This window comes from Protobothrops mucrosquamatus, unplaced genomic scaffold, assembly GCF_001527695.2.
Source record: "Protobothrops mucrosquamatus isolate PMUCROS unplaced genomic scaffold, P.Mucros_1.0 scaffold_133, whole genome shotgun sequence".
Taxonomy (NCBI): Eukaryota; Metazoa; Chordata; class Lepidosauria; order Squamata; family Viperidae; genus Protobothrops; species Protobothrops mucrosquamatus.
In genome coordinates, this window is record NW_015386209.1 from 856,742 (window position 1) to 876,676 (window position 19,935).

General features: G+C 40.3%; 1 protein-coding gene across 1 annotated transcript; it reads left to right on the forward strand.

Annotated features, from left to right (window-relative positions):
- Positions 1-5,610: 5,610 nt before the first annotated feature.
- Positions 5,611-15,557, forward strand: LRRC73 (leucine rich repeat containing 73). Its single transcript, XM_015818100.1, has 6 exons — positions 5,611-5,887; positions 7,935-8,095; positions 8,968-9,090; positions 11,090-11,190; positions 12,225-12,408; positions 15,357-15,557. The coding sequence occupies exons 1-6, from the start codon at positions 5,616-5,618 to the stop codon at positions 15,425-15,427; spliced, it is 912 nt and encodes a 303-aa protein (XP_015673586.1). The 5' UTR covers positions 5,611-5,615; the 3' UTR covers positions 15,428-15,557.
- The last annotated feature ends 4,378 nt before the right edge of the window (positions 15,558-19,935 follow it).

Genomic DNA, 19,935 nt, shown 5'->3' on the forward strand with positions numbered 1-19,935 from the left:
TGCCTAAGAGTGGAGCTTAGCAGCAACCAGGAAAAAAAATGCAGTCATACTGAAGCAACCCTTAATCCCAACAAGTGCAAGAACTTTTGGTGGGAGACTGTGGAGTTGTATGCTACTCTACAGATTTTGAGCTTTTATTTGCTTTAAGGACTGAGCATTAAAAACTTATTAATATGTGGCTACCTTAACCCGCAAGGCTAGGAGGATGGAGTTAACCTAGAGTAGCAGTTGGGGAAGAGATGTGCTACAACAAAGCATTGTGTATAGTTATTTGCTATGCTACGGTATGTCCAGTCCTTGAAAAACAATCCTCACAATACAGTACCACATCATCAATTTGCTGCCATGGCTTGTTGGATAAGCTCATACTGGTGCTACTTCCAATCCAGAATAATTTAAACATCTTGTCTTGGATTTGTGTGTATAATGAGTATGCATGACATCAGTGTATTTTCTCTGTATTTAATATTTTGTCTAGATGTACATCTTTCTCCAAAATAGCAGACATTACATACTTAGTCAGCATCCTTGTAAACTTTTGAGCCTAGAAAGAAATCTGTTATTACTTTAACATCTTCTTTGCCTGTTTGCATGGAATAGGCATCACCTATTGATTCAATCTTCAATTTTTAAAACTGAACAACCAGCTCTTATGTTGCCTTTTTTCACTTTTAACATGAAATTCTTGAAGTCTTCTCACTTATAGTCACCAAAGTGCTTTTGCACATTAATCCTGTATGGAAATACAATGGTTGATTAGCCTGCTCTTTCTAATCTAATATTTGTCTAAGACAAATATTTTTTTCTTCCTTAACTGAGGGCTAAGAATGTTTTTTTTTTATTTTCAGGTTGCCATTTATTTTTCTTTGACTCCTCATGATTCTCTACCCTGCAATAATCCACTGAGCAAAAGGAAACTAACAGCAGGAATTAATTCTCCTTTCCTCTGCATTCCTGGAATTTAATTAATCACATAAAACTTCAGCCAAGCAACCACTGCAGAGTTTGATTGCTAAAGTAAGCAAAACTCCTTGATGAAAACTGTGCCTCCCAGGTTTGTTTCAATACCAGCTGCTACTTTCTAGGATAAGGATTAAACAAAGTCATGACTGGATCAGCTCAGACGCTAAGGCTAAGCTTTGCAGGGAACAGGCTATTTTACTGAAGAGATGGCCACTGCCAGTGAATTTTTATTGTACAGCACTTAGTCACTTTTGTGAGATGGGCAGCTATATAAATGTGAGAACTAAAATAAATACAACTTCCTAGCTTTTTCTAAATGTTCTGCCAGAAGAAAGGATCTTTAATTCTCACTCATGTTCCAATATATCCTTAAGCATCAATCTGATTTGCACCAAGGATTCTATGTGGGGCTGGGTATAGATTGTACACATACTGTACACTGTCTTTCCAAAATGAGCAGAATTGCTGAAACAGGATATCCTTATCCTGCTGCTGTGAGAAACTAATAATTGGTTGTCTACTATCTAATCTATTAACCCACATATGACGGTATTCATTAACTCCTTCTGCTGTCTCACTTCTTCTACAAGCAGTAGCAATCTCTTCATGCAATACCAAGAATGTGCATGCCAAAGGTAGCAAGCAAATAAGCTTCAGCTATATAATTTCAAAAACTGGGGTTATGAAGAAGTTAGATTAGAGTATTACTGTATGTGACAGTGGTGGCAGCAGCTCAAAGCAATTCTACATGAGGACTTAACTTGAAACCAGCTCCAGATTGCCTGTGATCCTGTGGCATCAGCAGTGTTGGAGAGCTAATCCCAGTCATTTCTGATTCATCAGCAGCATTTCTTTCTTTTAAAATGCTGCAGTTCTGCAGAGCTCGTGGGCAGCCCTTGTCCCCATTTGCAAAAACTACTGCTTCCCCGTGGGCCACCTATCCTTGGAGATTTTTCAAGGGGAAAAGTGACAAAACAGCTTTTCACCTTGGATAGGGAGGGTATTCATTTCCCTTTCACATGAATAAGTGTCAAGAGGATTTTTAGGGCAGAGCAATTACTCTTTGCTTCTCAGTGTAGCAAGGTGAGTAGAAGAGTGTGATAATGAATCATCATCAGCACTTTGGAGAATCGGGGGAATGGAAAAAGTAGTGTGTGAAAGTGCATTTATTAAGCCAAATTCTGAAGGCTGTATGCCTGATGGATCAACACATTCACTATAGATGGCGTAGCTCACCTTTTGATCATTCCCCAGAAATAATTCCCATTGAGATTTACAGCCCTTCTCAACATCTGTTCAGTTACAATGTCTAGGTTTTGTTTGGAAACAATATCAGCATCTCCACATGAAAAAAAACCAATCCTGTCTAAAATCCCAAAGAACCAATACCAGACAGTGCATAAAATACTAAGATGATGGAGTTATCATATGAAAAATTAAACTGATGAACTGGGACTTGGGGTGATGACGTTTTATCCTAGATTGTTTTGCTTTAATTTTATTTGAACCATACTTTTGACTATTTTCCATTGTTCTTCTTCCAGATACTGTTTCGATACACAGGCTTAGACATAATCCTCTAAGTTGCGAAGTCTTCTCCAGCAAGATACACCTGGCACCATCATTGTCTTTTGGTTGGCAGGCTAAGGCAGTTTTATTCTCCCATACCTTTTAATAATGTGTCAGTGCAACAGTGATTTATGATTTTGCTGTTGCTTCTTTTCCTGTTACTACTTTAATGTTGATCATACTGTTTAATCTTTTTGTATTTTTGAACTCTGCAAAGTACTTTATACAATTAATGTTTTATTAAGTAAACCTATTCTTTTTTCATTGTAAGTTCTAATTATTGTACTTTTGTTTGTTTACACTGTTGGAGGAAGATGGCAGTATCTTTCTCATGAGTGGTTGCACTGGTGTGGACTGCCACTGTGCCTTTTTCAGCCCTGCGTGCATGGTTTGTGTGAACATCAAGGGAGTACTTTGTGTGGGACAGAGTATAAGCAAAACTAATAATGCAACAGTCATACTGATGTCCTTAAGAGGTCCCTGTATGAAGGCTATGTATGTCTTGGCTCAGATAATCAAGAAAGAGGCCAAGCATTTTGCTGATATCACACTGCTTTATATATCATGCTAAGTCATGAAATGGTTTTTCCTATGTGCTGTATGAACATTAAACTTCACACACTGTCATATGACCCCAGGCAATTGTAGCCTCCTGAATGATCTGTGATAGCACAGTCATTGGCAACAATACGTATTGAGGGAAGGACCATTATTTAAGCCCATGAGCACCCAATGGACTCTTTCCCCATTGAAACACCCCTACATAGCATATAAACAGAGCGCCAGGCCTTGTGCCTTAAAGCTGGATTAGGTAGCAAATCTGGGACCAGGGATTGAACTAACAAAAACTCTTTCCAGATGCACACTTGCTCATGCATATGTATACCAGACATGATTGCACTAGTATGAGTAAATTAGCAAGAACACAACCAATGATTATCAAAACCAGTTGTTGCCTAATTTTCTTAACAACCCTGCTTGAAGACTACCAATTAGTAGCTTCTTAAGATTCTCTTCCCAAGATTAAACATTTTCAATTCCCTTAATCTTTTTTATAGGAGATAGTTTCTAGGCTCTCGATCATCCCTGCTTCTTTCTGAACATATCTAAATTTGTTTCAATCCATCCTTAATTGTGGTTCCCAAAATTGGACCCTGTACTGAAAGTGAAGACTGATTAATGCAGAAAAAGGTAGACCTATTTCTGATAATACAAAGTGAAATGAGTTTGCATTATTTATTTGTATTGCAGCCATTATTATTCATTGAATTTATATGCCTTCCATTCAGTGATAATGCAACTCTGGGTGTCATGTTATATGGCTGACTTAATGTTCAGTTTGTAATAACATAAAACATATAATTCAATTTTCTTGATAAATACCATTAATTACTGGGGAATTCTGGGAGTTGAAACAACCTGCCTCCAGAAGCTGTGAGTGCTCCAACACTGGACGTTTTTAAGAAGAGACTGGACAGCCATTTGTCTGAAATAGTATAGGGTTTCCTGCCTGAGCAGAGGGGTTGGACTAGATAACCTCCAAGGTCCCTTCCAACTTATGTATTATTATTATCATTATCATTATCATTGTCATCATTATCATTAAGTCCACCCACCTGAAAGTTACCCAGTTTCCTGTAACTAGGAGTTTCTGTCCTAATTCCTGCACGTAAGAAACAGACCTTATGATTCACATTCTGCAGGGTGGTCTCTGATTTTGTAAATGGAAAAGGAAGCTTGGCTCTTCCCTCTGAGGTGGAAGGGCTGAATCTGGTTAAGGAGAAGAAAAAAAAAAACAGTACCGTTGAGCATCCGCTGAGTAAACTGCGGGTTCCCAGGGCGTGATGTTTACCCTTTGGGATCTGGGGCTCTCCCCAGGAATTTCCGCCCAGAAGCATCCACAAGGTGGAACAGTTTATCCAAAATTAAGACAACCCCTCGGATCTAGTCCAGCTATTGCTTTTTAAAATAATTGCAATTCTCCCATCGAGCCCCACCTGGATACTTTTATTTTTTTCCTCTCCAGATCCGGGGGGGGGCCGCGGGGGCGGGGGGAAGAGGTACAGGAGAGGGATGCTTATGGCTCCTGGAGGGACCAGGCCGCGGAGGGATTTAGTGTGAAAAGTGGTGGCTGCAAGCGCCGCCGAGCGGTTGTCTCGGCAAGAGGCGGCGGCGGCTCCAGTATCGGAGGGTCGCCATAGAAACCGGCACAGCGCCAAATCAAGCTGGATCCTTCCCCTGGGACACAAGGAGGGAGAAAGGCCGGGCTGCCCGGCTCCGATCCGCGCGTCGGTCAAGCTGCGTCAAGCGCTGCAGCGGTAGCCGCGGGTGCGGTGAAAGCAGGAGGAGGAGGAGGAGGAAGCGCCGGGGAAGGGAGGCAGAGCCCGCAGTCTCCGGGCTGGAGGAGTCGGGCCTCCGTTGCGGCCAGAGCAGAGCAAGTGGGGCTGCGGGGAGAGAGCAGAGCAAGACGGCGATCAGCCCCCGGGCTTGCGACTCGAGCGCTGCGGATGGGGAGAAGCGCGCCAGGGGAAGAAGGGTTTCTCTGAAACGGGAGCAAACCCGGAAGACAAACACCCGCGCACACCTGGTTCCCGCTTCTGCAGAATCCAGACAACCCGCCTTCCCTCGGCTTTTAAATCCTGGAAAGACTTTGGCTCTGATTTGGATTTGCATTTCTTATTCCCTCCGCTGCACCACCTATCAGTCCGCTCACTTTCCCGCTCCTCTTTAGACATGGAGCGCGCTCCCTTTTCCCCCTGTCTAGACATTTGGCGCCGTTAGCCTCCCAGCTTTTAACTCGGATTTGAACTCGGTTCCAGTTCGTGCAATACGCCCAGCAGGACTTTTCCGAATCGCATATTGCTTTGATCGATGCATTCCTTTTATTTAAAATTGCACCAATCTTCCAGTTTTACCCAGGATTATAAAACTGTCGGTTCGCTCCTTTATGTAACGCCCTGCTTTTCTTTTTTTTAACCGGATTGCAGAGCGCTCCTGGCGCGCTAATCTGGGTTTCCCATATTTTCTGAGCACAGCAATCCGGATTAACGTAGTAAAACGTGTGTTTTATAGTTTTCAGAGCGATGTTGCCAGGATCTATTCAGATCTCTGGGGAGACTTTATCCAGTGCGGAGATTCGGGATATTTGTGAGAGCTTGCGAGAGAACTCCATCAAACTGCTTTCCCTCCGTGGTTGTCAACTTTCTGATCGAGATTTCGGCCGCATCTGCAAGGGGGTAGCAGAGTCTCATTCCCTGGCTCAACTTAATCTTAACTTGGGGATTGTTTCCAATATCAATCGGGTCAAGCAATTGGCTGAAGCTCTGAAGACAAACCGCTCTGTCCAATCTTTGTTGTGAGTAGGCCCTCCGTTTAGTATCAGCCGAGAATGTCGCCTCTACTCCGGTGTTGCAAATCCTGCAGGGCAAATGCTGTGCTGGTTTCTTTAAAAGTTGCGTTTCATTGGCGTAAATGGAATGTACTCAGGTGTGAATGAGGGCTTCCAGAGTTCCTCAGCGTAGTTCATTTATCCTTTCCATATTGTTAAATGGTTATTGCTCCAAAGAAACATATCTTCCTGTTCTGGGAGGTTGGATTTTAATGCATTTTAAAGAACCAAAGGTCATCCAATCCGGAATATTGATAATTATCACAATTTAATTCCCAAGAGTAAAAGGTAGTCATTAGTAAATGACACAAATTAGAATGTTTGCTATTTGAGCTGGAGCTGGTAAGAAGTCAAAATCCAATAGATTTTAGTAGGAATGCAATTTCTCCACCTTTGAAAGCCATAGAACCATCTTTTGCCATTTTGTTGCAATAAATTGGTGGAACAGTTAAATGAGCTTCCAAATCTTATATTCATTTTCAGAGAAGGTCAGGGAGAGTCCTCTTAAATTTATTACAATTTTTTAAAAAGCTGCTTTAGTCCCTATAACTGCAGGTTGTATGACTTTTATTTACCTGATCCAAATACAAGTGGTACCTTGGTACTTGTCATTAATTGGTCCTGGGAGGTGTGATAAGTACCAAAAATTATGAGTACCAAATAAACTTTTCCTCTAAGGAATAATGTAAATAAATTTAATGCATTCCCAAACCCAAGACAATGCAATTTTTAAGGCAATATGTAAAAACATAGGGTTGTATATCATGACTTTACATGAGAAATAAGCCTAAAAGTTAATAAATACTTAGATTAAATAAAATAAAAACTTCACTTTACCTGTAGTGATGAGAAAAAAAGTGCAAAAATACACAAAATAACCACAGAAACTAAAATAACACTGTAAGGGGATGTGTAGGGGGCAGGAGCTACCATTGTTTCTGCTGGAAAGGGTAGCAAGTCACAAGGCAACCAACACCAACAGGTTCTAGCTTGCGCGTTGAGTACCAAACAAATGATAAGTATTGGGACAAAATTTTCTTGACAAAATGCATTGAGTAGCAAATTCGATGCTACTGGATACCAAGCAGTTGAGTACAGAGGTACCACTGTAATTAGAATAGCTTCAACAAGTAATGGATAAGGCTAATGTCAATTATGAATTTGAAGTTTTAAGAAGTGTACATTAGAATAGAATAGAATAGAATAGAATAGAATAGAATAGAATAGAATAGAATAGAATAGAATAGAATAGAATAGAAGCTGGAAGGGACCCTGGAGGTCTTCTAGTCCAGCCCCCTGCTCAAGCAGAAGAACCTACCATATCAGACAGGTGACTGTCCAGTCTCTTCTTAAAAACCTCCAGTGATGGAGCGCCCACAATTTCTGAAGGCAAGCGGTTCCACTGGTTAATTGTCCTCACTGTCAGGAAGTTTCTCCTTAATTCCAGGTTGCTTCTCTCTTTGGTCAGTTTCCAACCATTGTTTCTTGTCCTGCCCTCTGTGCTTTGGAGAATAGTTTGATGCCCTCTTCTCTGTGGCAGCCCCTCAAATACTGGAATGCTGATATCATGTCGCCCCTGTTTCTTCTTTTCTTTAGACTAGCCAAGGTTGGACCATCCTTGTTTTTCAAGATCACTCCCAGTAAAGAAATGGGCTCCCAAACAAGAAAGTTCAGGCAAAAATATGTATTAATGGGCTTTTAGAGAAGTCTTTTTATTGAACATTTCTCTACCTCTTTCAGAGGGCTCGAGTGTTCTTGTCCTCCATTATAACCTTCCTGTGTTTTTCTACCAGTGCCTGATTTCATTCTAATTTCTGAAACGAAGTGCCTATGCAGCACATAATGTTTCTCAGCCTCAGCAACTTTAAGATGTGTGGATACTGGCTGAGACTTGTGGGAGTTGAAAGCCACACATCTTAAAAGTTGCTGAGGTTGAGAAACACAGGCCTAGGATTTGTTTATCATTTGCAAGTCGAAGGAAAGGGAGTCTAATAATTCCTTTTTATTTATGCAGCCTTCATGGGAGTCCTCTGACAGATGCTGGTCTGGCCATTCTCAACCCAGCTTTATCCATCCATCCCTCCCTTGTGGCCTTGGACTTGGGGGACTGCATGCTGGGAGATGAAGGTATCAACTTGATTTGTGGCCTTCTTCCTCCTGATGGGGCCAAGTCAGGTAAGGAAGAGAGGACACGTCATCTTTTGCAGCGGTCTCTTTGGACTTTTGCTCCACCAAAGCAAAAGGGATTGTGGGAATATCAAGAGTTCTTTGTCCAAAAGAAATTATGGCTTTGGTTTCTTAGTGCAGTGGGCTCGAATGGAAATCCCGTGGTAGATGATGGGAGTTAAGAATAAATGAGTTTCAAGCAAAATGTTTTTTTTTTAAATTTAATAAAATTATATTAAAAATAAATGATTTTCAACTCAAGACAACATTAAGAATGAAGTATACTTCTTTTCATGTGAAATTAAAATGGACTCTTGAATATATATAACTTCAAGCTGTCACTAAACGAAGGGTTGTGAGTCAAGGACTACCTGTAGCTATTATTTGAATTGGAGAATCAGCAAGCAGAACTTGAAATATTCTCGAAACAGCTTTCCCCAATCTTGTGCTCCAATAGTTGTGGGATCACAAGTTGCAACATTGGGCCACAGTGGTTAGGATTTCAGCTCTCATTTCAGCACATCTGAACAGCATTAGTTGGGGGAAGATAGAACATGATCAAATATTTGGCTTATTTGTTACATTATTGTGACAGTTGGGGTGGTAAGATAACACTTTGCCTATCAGCTACTCAAGCAACTTGAGCTTCTTTTGCTCCTGAAAATGTTTTGCTCCCCTTCTAGTTTCTCCATATCTAACAAAGCTTACCAAATAATTGTAGCACTAGTTTGAACAAGAGTGTGTTGAAAATATATTTTGAGGTTAATTGATCAGGGTTGGATAAGTTTCGGCTGCATTAATAATTCAGTGATATCAACCCTGAATGGAAGAGGCTTTGTAAAAGTTGCCTTGAGGTCACCTGGCTTTTCTTTTATACCTAGGATTGAAGGAACTGACTCTGAGTGCAAATTCTGGCATCACCCCCAAGGGATGGGGACGTCTGGCTATTGCAGTGGCTCATAGTTCCCAGGTGCGAGTGCTGAACTTGGACTACAATCCCCTGGGTGAGAGGACTGTTTGGATTTGGATATTCGGCAGTGTTTGTGTGTCCTTCTGGCTACTAGAGATTTTGTTGAGATTATACAGGTTATAACATATAGATAGATAGATAGATAGATAGATAGATAGATAGATAGATAGATAGACAGACAGACAGACAGACAGACAGACAGACAGACAGACAGACAGACAGACAGACCTTTATTGTCATTTTTACTGTGGGCACAATGGCACACATTAAAAATGAAATTTAGTTGCTTGCTCTCAAAGTGTACACAAACATAACACACATTTAAACATACTATATACAACGTGTATAGACCTACACCCTTACATATAAGTAACATATACATATTAATCACAATCCTTACATATAAGTAACATATAAATATTAATCACAGTCATGTAAGGCTTACATCTTAAAACACATCCAGATAATACCTAACAGAACTACTTAGAAGGCCATTATATCTTCTTGGTTAGGGAACAAAGTCAAATTGCCTTATGCCGTGGGTGCCCAACTTTTTGACTTGCCTGGGCCTCATTGCACTGAAGAGGAATTGTCTTGGGCTGCCTAGAAAATATGTAGTTAATGTATATAAATAACAAACTTCCTTTACTTTTAAAAAAAATCTTGTAGGGCTGCATTACTCGCTGTGAAGGGCCTGATGCGGCTCGTGGGTTTGATATGCTTGCCTTACACCAGTAGTAATTTAAAAGCAGTTTACTCTGCCCTCTAATCAAGAGGACCTAAGGACTGTGAGAAGGTTGCTTGGGAAAAAGGCAAATTTGGCAGCTGGTGAAGCTGCTTTCTACAAAGTCAGGCCAATTGTGTGCCATTTCATCCAGTGTTTTCTGTCCCAACCTTCTATAGCCCATTGTCTTCTGCATGTGTTGGGACTGTACCTCCCCACCTGATCTTCAAAGGCTGGTAGGGGCTTGGTAAATTTTCAATCAGAGCTTCTTCCAATCTAGGTTTCCCCCCCTTTTTTTCCCTCTTACGTTTGTCTGTAAGCCGGGTCCCAGTTTATCAGGAATAATCTTTCACTCACATGCTTGAAACAGAAGCAATAAGAGAAAGCTTAAGAAACCACTCCTTAATTGAAAGCTGAAAGTGCAAAACCAAACCTGCCATCGTCACATGATCAATTCTGGACGAGTAGGACGGAGGACAACCCCATTCTATACAAGGAAGGAAGGAGCAGAGCACTATTGGGCCACCTGGAACCAAGATGATGAGCTTTTCCTCCGGACTCTGTGGCAATATCTCATTTGTGGGGTCATTGGCTGAATTCCATCCCACATCCTGGACTTGGTGGGCATAAGTTGTCCCTTTCCCAGCTGCCGCTTCAAAAAATAGCAAGGCAAAGAGGGAGTTCCAGCAGCGGTTGCCATGGAAACTTCTTCTCTTCCCAGCTGCATTGCTGAGCTGATTTGGCAGCTGGTGAGCCAGGCTGCTCTATACTACTCATCCCACTAAAGGGGGAGACACATGTGAACATCTTGGCCATAGTTGTGCACGCCCTGCCTCACCTTGCCCTCTAGGATGGATAACCCCCCCCTTTCCCCTCCCCACACCTTGGCTCCCAAGGAGTGGTGCGTGTCCTTCATCTGCTAACCAATCATAAGCTGCTAGGGGGCTACTCAGAGACAAGGAGAGACAAGGATTACTCAGAGATTTGCACAGTGTTGGAGAATTTATTTATTTATGCTATTGTTAGCTAGTTTGCCAAGGATGAAAAGCAGGAGGAAAAGGAGAACTTCCTCACCATTGCCTAGCACCCTGCACTATCAACACAGGGTGAAGTATTAACTCAGCATCTTCTTTATAAAGCTGCAACTATGGAATTCAGCATCAGGAGCCATAATCTGAGGGAGAGTGGAGAAACTTTCAGCATTCAGATGACGGCAGATGCCCCTTTACATTCGGCTGCTCTTGAAGTGGGTGCGTCTGGTAGAGCTGCACTGCGCTTTTCTCACCTCTCCCGGCTTTCTGTTCCACAGGTGACCAGATAGCAGCAATGCTGGCTGTTTCAGTGGCATCCAGCCGCACCTTAGAAGTTTTAGACTTGGAAGGGACAGGACTTACCAACCAGTCAGCTATGGTAAGGAAGTATTTTTCTTGGTTGCCCTTATTTCTCTTGCCAGTCATAAAAAGTCAGCGTAACCAACTGCAAAGCTTGCACATAATCCCCACCCCTGTGTATTTTTCAAAAGACCTAAGAAATTGCAATTACTTAAAATTCGATGATGTGGAAGACCTCCTACTTCCCCTTAAGATTTTGGTTTGATGTGAAGGGAGTGGTTGTTTTTTTAACCAACAGAGAGGGATACAGTCACAGGTATTAGATAGTGAATTAGTGACAAAAGAACTGATTCTCTTTAGTGATGCAGAACTTGCTCTGTGTAATTACAATTGGGAATAGGAAGAAATACAACTATGTTTTAGATTAATTGGCCATTGTTAATCCCATGTCATAATAAATACATTTTAGATCTTGCAGGATCCAATCTGAATCGGTCATCAGGACCAAAGATTTATTCTTCCAAGCTTTCAGGCTCATGCTGAAGCCCATCTCCAGGGGACTTCTCTCTTTTCATAATGTGTGAACTGGGCTGTTCTATGAGTTGTATTTCTATGACACCTGGTTGTGTGTAGCTTTTAGCTGTTAATTAGGGTGTCGATGGCCGGCTATTAAGTAGTTAGTTGTTGTTTCCTTCTGCTGCCACACACTTGGCTCCTAAGTAACTGGTAAGCTGGTGATAATAAATCAGCACTCCTATTCACTGATCAAGGGCCCGGTTCCCAGGCTTCAATCATTTCTCTGGCTATTTTTGTCCCTGCTCAGCAAACAATCTTAGTAGCTGCAAAATTGAATGCATATCCTTGTTCATTGCAATGAGTATGGATCCCCTCATCTAACTGCTTGTTCTTGTTCTTGCAGTCTGGTGATTAGCTTCTTCCCATTCTGTCATGGGCAATCCATGCAGGAAATCTGGTAAATTATATTAGAAGTTTCTCCCACCTCCAAACGATCTTTATGATCCAGTTTAAATCTTTTTTTCCCCCTTTTGGTCACCTGGTGACTAGAGTGAGCTGTTTCTCACGATGCCTCTGTTCTGTTCTGACACAATTCAGATCCTATTGGACATGGTGGAAAACTATCCAACAGCTCTGAGGACATTGATCCTGGCAGAGAACAACATTAGTCCTGAACTACAGCAGCAAATCTCAGACCTTCTTTCAGAGGGGGAGGAAGAAGATGAGACTGTGTCCCATGAAGTGATGGCCAGAGAGAAGAATTCCTGGATCTGTCAAAGCAGTAAGATTGGTTCCCTCTTGAGAATGGGAGGTGACACTGTGTGGGAGATTTACATGCATGTGGAATTAGGATACTGCGTTTTTTTATCTTTTGATTTATTTGGAAAGAGATAAGAATTTATATTAGCCATGTAGAATAGTTTATACAGATACTTAAAATAGCCCACTAGTTGAGACTCCTAGTGATGAGATGCTTTTTCAAATATAGAGGAATTCTATATTTCAGATCACCATACAGTTGATGGAGAACAGATATTTTCCCATTCTTGTAATATTGAAGTTTTTATAATCGTATCTCTAAATTGTATTGTTCTTTCATCCCAATATTTATTTGTATTGGCATAATTGGCCTAGTTTATCTAGAACTGAAATTCCTGTTTCAGGATGAAATCTTAATAGAAGCTGATGGATACTAAATTTGACTATAAACTAATAGTTAATGCTTTCATGGAGATGGCAAGCCACTTCCAAAATCTTTCCAAGAAAACTGCAGGGAAGACTTCTAGGGAAGAAATGGCAAGCTGAAGATGGCACCACAAAAGTTGAAGCTCACCGTGACAGAATGAAGATCCAGCGAGTAGACTGCCTCTCCATAATTTCTCTCTGGACAATGAGAGGGCTTGAGATCACCCACAAATGCTCCAGAGTTGTTCCTCGTGGGGAGACACAAGACAGCGATCTCCAGTAGCTTTAAAGCTCTGGGAGATGAGGGAATAGCCATCTTGTTCCAACTACAATTGGCTCCTCAAAAAGACACGTGGTTCGCATACTTCCTTTCCTAATCGCTTTTGGAAAATGCTTGTTAACTGCTTTTCAGCTATTAGGAACTTTCGAATTAACAAGTTTTACAATACCCAGTGAGTCTCCTTCAATCCTTTGTGAAATAGGTTTTAAATACTTAATAAATAATACATTTTTTTCTAGAATAAACAGCAAAAAGGATGATTAAAACTTTGATTTTAGAACAGATGAAGGGTTCAGATAAATTGGGGGGGGGAAGATTTTGAAATTAATGATAAATAATGCTTTTGTTTTGAGTTCCTTTAAAAAATAATATAGTAAGACAAGAAAGCTTCAGGGACTGTCTAGGCAGTCACCAGGAGACACTAAGGTGCACATACACACTAAATAAATAAATGCTTTCATCCTGAAAGTGATTTTCTTGAATCATTCATATAAATTGGTATGTGGCAGTAGGAATTAATAGAGTCACTTAGCCTGCTTACAAACACATACCAGACTGGTTTCCAGGGTTTTTTTTTTATATATGAAGCAGTTCCATAATTGAAAATCAGAAGTTAAGATATGGTTGCACCTTCAAAATATATCTAAAATTAATGCAGCAATATATTATTATCTTGGGAGATAAGATAGTACAAATGAATATCTTTTTTCTTTCCAATTTTAGGGGGGAAAGAGTTTGCTGCATCTTTACTCTAGTTTCCACATAGGCCTCAAACCTTGTACTTGGAAAATAAAAATGGAAGCCTAATTCTTTATTTGGAGCTATACATACCTAACCATTAAATAAATAAATAGTGGAAGGTACAATTCTGTGAAAAAGTATGTGCCAATTTTTCAAACATGCTGAATGTTTACTTACCTTGGTATATCGCTGATACTAAAAGTCATCAGAACTTCATAGCTGTCACAGTGATATAAAAACAGAATCAGAGTAAACACCTAACATCAAAATCTGGTGCTTCTTTCTTTTTTAAAATAACTTTATTAAGGATTTTAAAAATACATTCCAAAGATCAGTCATAATCACCATTCAGTGCCATTGTAACTTCAAACAGCAGCTGAATGAATGGGTTGTAAGCTGAGGACTACCAGTAATAAACAATAAACTGAAATTTAAAAAAAAGAATAGATAAGAATAGATAATCTTGGTCCTTATTTCATTCTGATGTTGTTGTAGGATTTGATCTCCGTTCACTTTGTTTTTCCCATCTCAAAAGTTTCTTCAATTTTTTTAATATACGTTTGTAAATCTGATAAAAAATAATTATCCAAATTATTCTGTCTTACCATTTGAGGTTCCATTTTGTCTGTCATCTCTGATTTATAGTCCAGAATTTATTTCCCAGTATTTCTGCACTAATACTTGTTTATTCCTTTCGTCCCGTCAATCTTCCAAAATATTCCTTTTCCCAGTTATCATTTCTTCTTTAAAATCTTTTGGAAGTAATACATTCCTATACTGTAGGAAAACAATGTTGCGGACATCGTAGCTACCAGATCATAACCCCCTTCTTCCAAAATTTCCTGAAATGTCATAAAGGTGTCATTTGTAGGTTCTACAAGACTCTTTTTCTTTCTTCTGCCTGAAGTCTTTAGGCCCCTCTAGTGCTTTATTTTTAAAATGGCAAAATTTGACATTTCTATTGCTTATTTTCTAATAGACTAATTGGTTTTTTTTAATTATTTCCCAAAGCTTTTAACAAAAGTCCTAATATTCCAAAACTGTCTGATCCCTTAAAATTGTTTGTAACTTTTTAAGTTCTTATTAAGCTTTTTGCTGTTTATCTCAATTTCTTTAAATTATGCAGACTGTTAACTTATCTTTTGTATTGGAACAAATGTTAACTCACCAGGTAGTTTTACAAACTTGTTGCTTTGAAGATTTCGTGCAATTTTACAGTAATTACACTTCAAAGGTGTTTAGAAAGTGAGGCTTAATAAACCTGATGTTCTTAAAAGACTCTGCTGCAATTGACGATGGCTTCCCTTGTCTCTTGGTGCTGAAACCTGCAGGAAACTGCTGTTTTCACTAGATAGAGATGGCTGGATTTTTGCTGTTGTGATTTTGAGACAAAGTTAAAAGAGAAATTCACAGGCTGAAAATTAACCATTTTGCTTTTGAATTTTGGCAGCACTATCTACGGGGCCTAAAGGAAGATAAAAATTGCCAGTGTCAATGCTAAAGAAATTTTTTTTCCATTTCAGATTCTAGTTCCCAGATGGTCTTGGTAACATCAGGCCTTGGAGAAAGTCTATTAGCGGAAACAGAGATGTGAACAGAATGTCTGATGAGAAAAGTATTTCCATGTACTGTATTTGGAAAGATCATATATTGGTAGAAATGTGTATTTTCACACATCTTGTGTAATGTCTACTGTGCTTCTGAAATTTGTGTGTGCACTAAGCCAGGGGTGTCAAACTCGCAACATCACGTGACATGTCACGACATATCGCGACTTTTTCTCCATTGGCAATGTGGTGGGCGTGGTTTCGGCATGACGCATCCGGCAGTTGAAACCCCTGCACTAAGCAAAGATAGGAAAGCTGATACGCCTGTATGCAAATACTAGGCTGTGTGACTGCAGATCCATACACTAGTCACCTTTCTTTTCCCTACTCTGGAACCAGATCCTAATTAATCAGTCCTTATCATCTGCTTTTGATGATTCAGTTGCTGTATTTTTATATTTTGCCATACTTAACTGATCTTTGGGAGAAGCTGATTTTTTTCAGATGTATATATGTATAAGAGATATTCTTTTTATTGCTTGTATTTATGCTTTTATAAACTTCACAAAACATGGCAGAGTTCTGATCTAAGTATCGATGAAAAGTTAGAAGGGATGAGATGTACACTGAAAATAGTAACAGCTCACCTGAACACGGCATTAGTAAAACAGTTTGGCTGCTTGACTCCACGTATCTTATTGTCTTATGAAAAGCAGAACACCAATAGAGTTGTGTTGCAAGAACTTTTTCAACCAAGGCCTGCACTGAACTCAATCTCATGTACTTTGTTATCTTTACTTTCTCAAATCCATTTTGATATACTCTCTGTTTCACAAAATGACAATAGGCCATTAAAAATAAAAGCTACAGCAACCACATAATTGAGTGTGGAAATAACAGAATAACAGAGTTGGAAGGGACCTTGGAGATCGTCTAGTCCAACTCCCCCTGCTCAGGCAGGAAACCCTATGCCATATCAGACAAAATGGTTGTCCAATCTCTTCTTAAAAACTTCCAGTGTTGGAGTATTCAAAACTTCTGGAGGCAGGTTGTTCCACTGATTAATTGTTCTAACTGTCAGGAAATTTCTCCTTAGTTCTTCTCTCCTTTTTTTTTTTTTGGCTTCCATTTTCTGAAGTACATAATATTGTAAAGTACTCAAGACAGAATGGGGAATTCCAGGGATGACAAGGTGGGGCCTACAAATTCTATAACTTTCCCAAGGCATTCCTGGACCTGTTCCCATGACACCTTTGGTTTTGGAAGTTAACAGTATATAAAGATGAGACAGATGTTTTCAGAATATCCAGAGGATAGGAGAATGAAGATTATGGAACACAGATCTCATTAGCTACTGCCTTAGTCTTGTTACTAAGAGCCTTCCTTGCCTATTCCATTCTCCCTAGACTTTTGATCCCATGGTCAAGGGGGAGGCCTAATCATAATAGCCAACCTGGCTTTATGGCAGATATTAGCCTAAATTATACAGTTTTCGGCTGAAGGCATGGCTTCTAATGTAGACACCTTGACAACTATGGGTAGAACACTGGAAGGCAAAGTAATAAAATCAGCTCTCATATCGGGACTTTCCAAACATGGTAATCTATTTAGAAAGCCTCTAATATTATTGAGATTGAAAAAATAAACTCCTAACCAATCAACCAACCAAGCAGCATACTCCTAACCCTATCCCTAACCACCACCAACAAAAAGACAAAGTCAAAGGAACCAGGACCCCATTCCTTCTGCCCCTACCACACCCAAATCAGCAACTAGCAACAAGGGACACAAATTACTTGGGAGAGGCACAGAACACCCACACCCCCCAAAATGAGTCACATTAGCCTCGGGTCTAGCCGGGGAAATATTTTCTCCCACTGGCAAAAGGGGAGAAGTAAGCACCAACCAATAGAATTTGCCTTCCTGTAGATCCCATATAACTTCATATGGGTGAGTCCTAAAGACTCACTATGGATTGCTTGGGACACATCTGTAGAATTGCCGCGCTCTGTGTCCTTTATAAAACACTGGGAGTGTAACTCTTGCAATGATTGGGTGAAGTATTCTTTGGCAGAACCCTACAAAAGGTAGTTTCTAGCAAGGACTAGAAACTGTCCAGATGTAAAATTCCACTCTCGGGGACACCTCTGGCATATCACACTATAAAAATGCCCTGGTTTTGCTAAAGAGGACCAGTACGTTTGACTTTCATGAAGTTCTTTTTTCTATAGTAGAAACAGGGCATCTAGGTTACCTAGGTGTTGATAGATACCTATCAATTTCAGCAACTAATTCTACATAATTTAATCCTCCACGCACACACAATAACTATATTTTTCGAAGCGTATTTTCTTTAGGTAATCCTGTGACTTGTCATACTGAAGCTGGTGGAGAAGTTATATCTTCCCCCAGAAAGCACTGTGAGAATCTTCTGAGTCTGCCCTGGATGTGAGCAGGAAGAAGACATCACACTGCAAAGGCCTCTCTCCCACTGTGTGGTAAGTCCAACGTACCACCTTTTTTCTTGTTTTAAAAATAAAATCCAAAGCAGCTATATTAAAGCAGGCCTTTTCAACCAGTGGTACGGGTACCACCTGTGGTATATTGGCACCTGGCAGGTGGTACGCGACCATCCTAGAAAAGTGGTAGCGGGGGAGGGGAATGAGCTGAACCGGTGGCAGCACCGCTCAAACCTAAGTGAGAGATGGCTGGAGCTGCAGGGTTGTCAGGGCTCAGTGGAAGCGCCAGGATCAGCCCCAGGCTCCAGCTGGAGCTCGCACTGATCCTGGTGCTTCTGCTGAGCCCTGAAGAAGCACCAATCAGCTGGAAAGCAGCACTGATCCTGGCGCTTCTGCTGAGCCCAGAAGAAGCACGGATCAGCTGGAATGTTGCAGCATCTCCAGAGTCTTGTGATTTACATTCAGATGCTTGGCAACTGATTCATATTTATGATGGTCACAGTGTCCCAGGGTCATGTGAAGTGACCAAAACCTGCTGCAACCACCCAGCAGATGGGGGGGAATAAAAACCAAACACCCCCCCATCCCACCCCCACTGCCAACCCTCAACAGAAATGCTCACAACAATGAAAACCTCGGACAGGAGGAAGAGCGCCGCCGAGCGGGCAGGCAGGTGTCTTGCTCGGCTGTGGCTTGGGGGGCACTTTTTTCAGTGCCATTGTAACTTCGAACAGTCACTAAGCGAACTGTTGTAAGTCGAGGACTACCTGTACTTTATCACTTTTATCTTTTCTTTTTTTCTTTTGGTCATCAAGTTTTGGACACGTTGCTAGGCGACTGGTGGTACTCGGATGTTGCCATATCTTAAAAGTGGTACAATGGGTGAAAAGGTTGAAAAGCCCTGTATTAAAGCATACATAGGTGTATCAATAAAAAAACACTTTAAAAACCTCCATTCCCCAGGAATGTATCAACAATTAATTCAGAATGAAAGTGATAATATTACAATAGACCATCACATTTTTTCAGTAGAAGTGAAGACTGCAAAACATTTTTCAGAGATCAGGTGTGATTACAGCTCATTATCTCTACTAATTTTGATATATTGGCCTTACTTCTAGAGATCAGTTCACTTTAGTCCGACAATAAAAATATTATTGTACAGTATTACCATCATTCTAGAAATGCAATTATAGATCTCCTCCACACAAAAATACAAAGACCTTGAAAACCAGTAGGAGGCAGCAGGGTCTGCATTTGCCAAATAGGACTTTTTTTCAGTAAGCCCTTGCATGGTTTATAGTGGACATCCAACAGAGATGTTTTGGATTTTAAACACGACCTTCGAAGTGGTTGAAGCTGAGGTTGATATGGATATTAAGAGAGCAAAACATCTAGAAGGACTCGGGTCAGGAAAGGCTGATATATAAGTATATCAAGAATTTGAAGGGACTCTAAAACCCAAACACTGAAAATAAAAAAGAATATATGCTTCTACTTTACTAAGGATTCCTCATGCTACACTATTGTCTTCAGCATCCTGCTAAAGACCAAAGGTCAATTGTCACCTAACTGATAATTCCAGAAAAAAAATCAGTCTGAATACAATCATAAAGGAAAGTTAATCTTGGTGAAGTTTACAGGTAGATATAGCATTCAGTGATACAGCAGTCTTTTGCATTAAGGTGGTTCCAGATTAGATCCCTTGCATTTCTGGTTAAAATATCAATTAGCAAGTTCTGAAAAATACCTGTAATTGCACCTTTAGAATTTTAGCAGAAGATTTCTATGGTCTGTTTCTGATTCGAGCCACAAAATAAAACAAGTGACTGCAGGGACATATTTTTAAAATAGTTTTATTTCTGCCTTTAAAATATACATTATCAGTTTGAAAATCTCAAAACAAAACAAAACCCAATCCCAAAGCAAAACACCACCACCACCACCACAGCATTTTAGTTGTAGATTAACAGTCTTGAGTTGGGACTCTAAAATGTGGGGCAGCTAAATGAGTCAATTCAAGTTCTCCAACAAAATACTGCCAGAGGTGAAGGGCTAAGAAGCCAGATTGCACAAGGACAGTAATTTACCTGATA

Coding starts and splice junctions, on each gene's coding strand:
- LRRC73 (XM_015818100.1), top strand. CDS start 5,616: ATGTTGCCAGGATCTATTCAGATCTCTGGGGAGACTTTATCCAGTGCG. Junction 5,888..7,934: donor CGCTCTGTCCAATCTTTGTT/GTGAGTAGGCCC, acceptor TTATTTATGCAG/CCTTCATGGGAGTCCTCTGA. Junction 8,096..8,967: donor TCCTGATGGGGCCAAGTCAG/GTAAGGAAGAGA, acceptor TTTTATACCTAG/GATTGAAGGAACTGACTCTG.